General features: G+C 31.6%; 1 protein-coding gene across 1 annotated transcript in view; it reads right to left on the bottom strand.

The window, feature by feature from the left end:
* Positions 1-697: 697 nt before the first annotated feature.
* The window catches only part of LOC133331904 (cell adhesion molecule DSCAM), a 177433-nt gene continuing 170713 nt past the window's right edge, over positions 698-7417 (bottom strand). Inside the window, exon 8 of the mRNA XM_061540295.1 lies at positions 698-881. Coding sequence (XP_061396279.1) covers positions 700-881 — 182 coding nt within the window. The 3' untranslated portion in view covers positions 698-699. The remainder of the gene's footprint in view (positions 882-7417) is intronic.

The following is a 7417-nucleotide window of genomic DNA, read 5'->3' as shown; positions in this document are numbered from 1 at the left end:
GGTGATTCCGTTTAAATGCCTCTGATTCTCAGCAAACCCATAAAATTGGCTGCATAATATTACTCGGGAGGGAGGGAGGGAGGGAACAAGTCTTTTGGGCAGGCATGGGAAGTTCGAGGATTTTAAGTAGTAGATGTATGGTTGGTGAGTCCTGGCGTTTAGTTTTCGTTTTGTTATTTTCCCATTTTTTGTTTTGTTTTGTTTTCTTTTCACTTAGCTAAATTCATAACAATAAGTGCACATTTCTTTCATTTCATTTAATAAACAAAATTAAAAACAATGAAATGAAAATTATTAAGTATTTAACATTAAACGCATGGCATAATTGCGTTATATGTTGTACTTTTGAAAAAGTGCATTGAATTGTAAAGTTTTGAGATTAATCGGTAATTTTAAATTTCTCGTGTGTGTTCAGGTTCTAGGGGGATTATCATAATAACTTAAACAATAAGTTACAAAAAACCTTGTTTTTCAGTATTTTCTTCTTCTCCGTCTTCTTTTGTTTCTTCATCCTTGATAGGTATAGGCTAAGTATGTAGTTAATTTTGCCATCTTATGAATGTATAAGTATGTATGCATGATGATTTCGAATGGGTGGGTAATGTGTATGAACATGTAGGTAAATTGGATTACGTGGCGATGTTTGTGGACATGGGCATTGGACAGTGTCGGTGTGTGTATGAATTATAAAAAAATAATTTACACAATTATTTCACGTATAACACGACGATTCCGTGAATTCGGTGTGGACGAATATTCACCCTCAAAACTATCATCGTAACTCAGAGACATGTGCTGTTGTGGCGATATAACTTCATCTTGTTCCATATGTTCCATATTATATGGATTTGGCAGACCGCTTACGTCGTGATATGGTGAATCTGCAAATGACACGAGAAAAAGAGAGAAAAAAAAAATAAAAAATTAATTTCATTTTCGAATACAGCAGCAGTTGTTTTTTTCCTACACAACTAAATAGAAAATAACAATTAAATGTATTTAAAAATAAAATTAAATTATTTTCGTGTATTCGGTGGCATTCAAATTCTAAAATACAACTCAATATTGGAACAATGTATCTAGGGTACGAGCATGTGTGTGTAATGGTGGTGATGTAATGATATTGTGTAATGACCAAATGAAAACTGGTGCGCAATAATCGTGTAAACAAAAACCAAAAAACGAAAACTTTTTCGTAAATATTTTCCTAAGACTCAGAACAGATAAACTTACATTAACAGCACTCTGTTAGAGCGTAACGTCCTGTATTATATCCGCTGTAGATATTTGATAGCATTTTCAATTAACAAACAAAAAACCCAAAAACAAAATCAAAACAAAAAAGTAAGAATTACAGGAATAAAAAAGACATAGAACAAAAACCAATTGGTTAGTTTGAAACAATTTTTTTTTCAATAAATTTATTTTATTTATATTTTAAAAGATAAATCAATTGTAAATTTGTGCAACAGTTTTACATGGAACACAGGAATTGCATTCTCGCGAAAAATATAAAGAGCAGGAAATGCCCGCGTTTTCGTTGTACCCAACTGGTGGTTGATGTTGTTCCCAGCAATGGTCAGTACCAACAGTTACAGTCCGATGTAAATCCGTTAACCTTCTACCATGTGTTCTCATTCATGTTTCTGACAATAATTCGCAACAATGATTTTGTATTGGAATACGTTGAGAAAAAGGGTTATTGTAAAATTTAAATTACAGATCATCGAAGACAAGCAATTATTTTTAAACCCAAAACTATATAGATTTTTATTTATAACAAATATTCTAAAAGCAATCAATCAAGAATTTTGAATGTTGAAGCCTTGCGTTGATAATCATACCCGAATTTTATATTCATATAAATTTTTTGTAATATATTCAATGAAGTATAGGATTTTATTTAACATATTTCTTGCAATAAATACAAAATATATTCCTTAACTCACAGGCTATCTAACAAGTCCTATAAAAAATAGAAAAAAACTATACGCATTGTTATACAACAAAACAAATAGAATTCATATAAATCAACAATTTCTCCGATTATAACCATAAACTGATGGATTTCGGGTATTATTATTTTGGGGGCTGAAATAAAATGACTCTAAGCAAAGCCTCTTGGACAAAGCACCTGTTACCAGGATGATGACGACAACAGCGACGACGGCGACGACGTATATAGGCTTAGGTGTAATACTCTTGTGAATGAATATGTTTTGGATGGAATATATATTCCTCTTGACATACGCCCACACTCGCACACACACACCCACACAGTGTTCATTACCAAACCCATACATACTTGTCTGCATTGAGTATGCAAACATTTTCATATTGAAATGTGACAAACATTCACTCAACACACTCACTCACAGTGTAGTATAAGGCTTTGGGGCATATGTGACAATCCATGTGTGATATGTGAATGTGTGGATGTGAGCTGTTCTCGCACCGACTTGCTCTGTTTCCTTTCATTTTGTGTGTGTTTTCCATTTTCATTTCCGGCGGCAATATCAAAGTTATCTAAAGACGTCATGTGTTCTGGTTATGAAATTGCTTGGCAGCTTTGTATTGTATTTGAGGTGATGAACAAAAACAGAAGAAACAAAAAAAAAAAAAAAACGAAGCGAACTTTATAGAAGTTCATATTCGTATTGGGGCCACAGGGAGAGAGAGAGATCAAGGAGAACAGAGGATTTGACTATATTAAATGGATTCTGCCATTATAGTTCTTTGTCCCAGTAAATAAGGCTGGTGATTGCTCCAAATTCATCTTTAAGACTTAATGCAGTAGTCCCATTTGAAGACTTCTTGAATTTGGGCTACTAAATAACTCAATGCTTGTCTTTAAAAGTCATTTATTTATTAGATTTTGAGTTAGAGTGCGAGTGTGTATGTATGTGTATGCGTACCAACACATTTTCATTGATTTCGAGATGGTAAATTTCTGCACCAAACGATACTTATTGCTTTTTTGCAGGCAACCTGTAATGATAATGTTTACGGCAATACATTCCGACCACAATCTAGTCTAGTCATCAGTTTTATCTGTCTGCCCCTGTGTCTGGCTTACCAGTTACTCCTCTTGCTCTTTGTAATTATCTATGAGTTTACAAACAAACAAGTACTCACACGCACATACATACACACACACACACCAACAATATAAGTACATCATCGATAAATTTGTATGTATGTGTGTTGTGTAAAATTCCTCTGTTTTAGCATTCACTATTCATTGACGCATAAATGTTGCAGAGGGCTGTCTCGATCATCATCAATTACCCCTATTGACCAATACATCTTCCATTTACTAGATACCAAAAATAAATGTTGTTGCTACTCATTCTGTGTGTGTTCAACTTTTGACCCTCTCTTGACACTTGGCAACAACAGCAACAGCAAGCAACCAAACCCTTTTACATTCATCTTTTGACCTGTGGCAATTGAAATACTATTTTTTGCTTACTTCCTCTTCGTTGACCAAATGAAGCAATTACATGGCAGCAGTAGCTGGACAGTAGAGTGTATATCAAACGGATGGATATTCTATGATTATTCTAGTCGTTTTATTTACTTTAAAGGTACAGTGGATTGAAACTATACGAATCTGTTTTGATTGGAAACTCCAGAAAAAAAAATCATTGTATAAAAAATGGGAAGGCAATTTTGGATACATAAAATATGATTTGGATTTCGGTGAAGAAATAAATCTGAGATATATAATTATTTGCAACTATTGCCGAAAATGTAAAATTAAAACATTTTTACTTCAAAATTTCAAGTATTCTATCTATCAATTGAATTGCCTGTTAGATCTTTTATACATTAAAAGGATTATGATTTTATTTTATTTTAAACAACTATAATAATTTATTGCACTTATCAGTAGCCATTAGCGCATGTTTGACCTCTATTTCATTCAATTTTTATAAATTGTAAAATGTGTTTTTCTTATATTGCAATAAATTGTCATTTTACTCAACAAATATATACACTTAATTTTTATGTGTAACATTGTATGTGTTCGTGTGTGATTATTTATTTTCTGTAATTATTTTTTTCTCTTTTTTTGTAGCATTTCATCAATAACAGTCATTAATTTATGGCCGAATGTGTGTGTGTGTGAGCGGGTGTTTGAGTTTACTTGTTTTGTTGGTAAATGGTTTGTTTTTTTCTTTCTTTTTTTTCAATAAACCACATTCGGAATTCGAATTAAAAAAGAATAACGACAACGGTACGGAAACGGACATGGAAATGTGTATGGCTGTTTGTATTGTTCAACTATATTTCACCTGTTTGAATTCTGTTCAGGCCATCCACAAATTAACAAGAATTGTCCTCGTCAAAAGCCTTGGTGGGACACCAATTCAAGCCACAAATACATTAAACAAAGTTACGAATTTTGTGTGTGTGTGTTTTTATTTTGCTGTGGAAAATGTTTGCCTGTGTTCGTTAATATATTCCATTCGATGTTATTTTACTATTATCACAGCTATATTTTATGTAAATATTGTGGCAGATGAAATACAGGGAGAACGAGCGAGAGAATGGTAGGTGAAAGAAAGTGGAGTCGTGATGTTCATACTACGACCACTGCGAAAAAAGAATTGAAATCGTAATGGGGCATACATGTTCTTTCTGGCCTATAACATGAATGGAAATTGACAATTTCCGTATCCTGTTATCTGATTGGAAATTCAACATGGCAACTGAACGTTTGTCCAATGCAATGCACATTATACTTTACAGACTTTATTTAATTCTTGTTTTTCTTTTTTTTTTGCAAACCATGCTCCCCCACCATTGTCGTATGCGTGTTAGTGGGTGGTTTGGGCGATGCATGTACATTTCAAGGATCACATCAATTGAGAATTCACTCACATGCAAGGACTCATTCGTCATTATTGAAATGTACTGTCCTGTCCAGTTGGCCGACCGATAAAAGCATACCTAACCAAATACAAATACGCACACAAACATACAATTGGCATGTGTTAACCTGATTGCAAGTGTTTTCAATTAGCAATATGCATGTATGTTTATGTGTGTGTGTGTGTGCATAGCCAAATTTATTTATTTTTAATTTAAATGAACGGGGACAAAAAATGTAAAAGAAACTATTTCATGAACTTCCTTCAACAAATCTCGTAAATGTTTTTATTTTCTTTTTGTTAGAAATTTATTTTGATAAGAAATTTGTTTTTATTTTATTTATAAAAAAGCAAAAATTAATTTATTTTATTCACTGAAGGGAAAAAGAAGAACACCTGAAAACAATTTAAGCAATTTATATGTTTGTTTTCAAAAATTTGTAAAAAGGGGTATCATTTCCTTAAAATAAGCAATATTGGGATCATATGCTTTATTGTCAATTTTTGAAACAGGGAATATTTTCATATTAATGTAAAATGTTGTAAACATTTTAATAAATAAAAAACGTGACTTTAAAATATTAAATAAAAAGATTTCAAGTACAGCTTCAGAATAATCAGTAATATGTAAAGTATATCATTTCGTATGTGACTCCATATAGTAAACCCATAAGGATATAACATTTTACAATTATTTAAGAAAAGAAAAACAACTTTTTTTTTACTTAATTAGTTTATTTTCATTTTAAACATTAAAAGTAAACGGGTTACCAAATTCATTTGAAATCGTACAAAACAACATTTTCAAACTAGCCTTTGAAAATGTCAAAATCATTGCACCCTGAGTACATTAATTTTGTCTAAGGAAAACAATTCAAACTTTTGCTCTGAAATTTGATTAAGGTTTTGTTCAAATGCCTTCAAACAATTTCTAAACTTCCTGACAAATGATGGCAGTTATGAAATTACTACAAAAAAGAAAACGATGAGAAAAGAACAACACTTCTAGCAAAACTTAAACAACTACACTATCTTCAATGAAAAGGACAACATCACAAAGATTCATTCATTTTCAATGACACAGCAATTCATGTCCTTCCTTTCTCGTTAATTGTTCGGGGCTTTTGATGTGGAAAATATGACAAAGGTTGACCTAACCACTGATAACACCTTAAATGTGGTATGGTCTAATGCCACAAACAACATGACAAGTGTCACATGGCATTTATTACAATTTATGGTGCTTTTCTTCTCCTGGACATTTTTAAGAGATTGGAGTGGTTTATCTACAACAAAAAATATGATTGTTGGGTCTTATATCCATTTTAAAAATAAAATGTTAAAACAAATAAAACAACAACATTAAAACCAATGATTTATGATAATTTCATTTATGGCAAAATAAAGGATTTTCCGTGGCTGAGGAGTGGTTTATTCCTATTTTTTATATTTACTGTATTCAGTAGGAGATGTGTATTTTGGACATCAATACATAAAAGTCTTAACATAAAAGCACCTTATGACACAATTTCCACAAATTTTATAAGTAAACAAACAACTGCAATTCTAATAAATGCAACTGTAAACCAAAATAGCTAAATTAGAAGAAAACTGTTCGTCCATCAAAATTTGTTTAAATTGGAACAAAAATAATTTTGGGGATTTATTTTTGGTTGCCTTTGGCATACATTCATTACATTCCACCAAACAAAAAAGAGTGTGGTCAACCAACAGTTTGGTTTTTTATTCTATATAAAGGCAATATATGTTTTTGCAGTAGGAATTGTTCACATTTTAATATAAAATCGTTTGCGTGTTTTTAAACAAATCAAATAGGGATGGCGATAGGGATTTATTTTCATAATATCTTGGACTATAAACAACGAATTTAAAGTAAAAATAATTCTAAAATAATGTAACATATAAAAGACATGAAAAGGCTTTGCACAGTTATTCTGTATTCAATAGAAATTTACTATAGGTTCTCCTCGGGATTTCCCTATAAAAAAAAAACAAGACAAAGTTCTTAAAAACCCCCCAGATGGAGATGGCCATCTCTAACACATTCATATATTGTGTACCGCCTCTAACTGAACAGTATTAGTTGATGGCTTTTATGTCGTATTCAAAATGAGAATAAACTACGAGTATATGTATGTGTGTGCACATAGCTCCAGCAATGATAACAAAATAAAAACAACAGTAGTTAAAACCCCCCTCAAAAAATGTAACTGTGCAGAAATAGAAATAAAAGCCAAAATCAGTGGCTAGAGAATCATAAAGTGTATAAAAAAGAGATAACGCAATGGCCTCATATAAACTTGGCCAACAAACAAACAAACAACAAAATATCTAAGGGATATACAATTGTATTACAAACTGGTGTATATGGTGTATGTGTGAACGAACATACATATATGAGGGAATTTGGTTTTAATACAAAAGCAATATCAATCCTTTGGATAAATTTTGTGCCCGACAAAAAATTTAGAATAAAAGAAAAAAACTTACAAATCTATTTTCAAAGAATTTTGAAAATA

The sequence above is a fragment of the Musca vetustissima genome, unplaced genomic scaffold, assembly GCF_032173495.1.
Source record: "Musca vetustissima isolate MV318-11 ecotype Yass unplaced genomic scaffold, APGP_CSIRO_Mvet_v1 utg10935, whole genome shotgun sequence".
Taxonomy (NCBI): Eukaryota; Metazoa; Arthropoda; class Insecta; order Diptera; family Muscidae; genus Musca; species Musca vetustissima.
The sequence above is the reverse complement of the archived record's forward strand: the minus strand, read 5'-3'. Positions and strand labels throughout refer to the sequence as shown.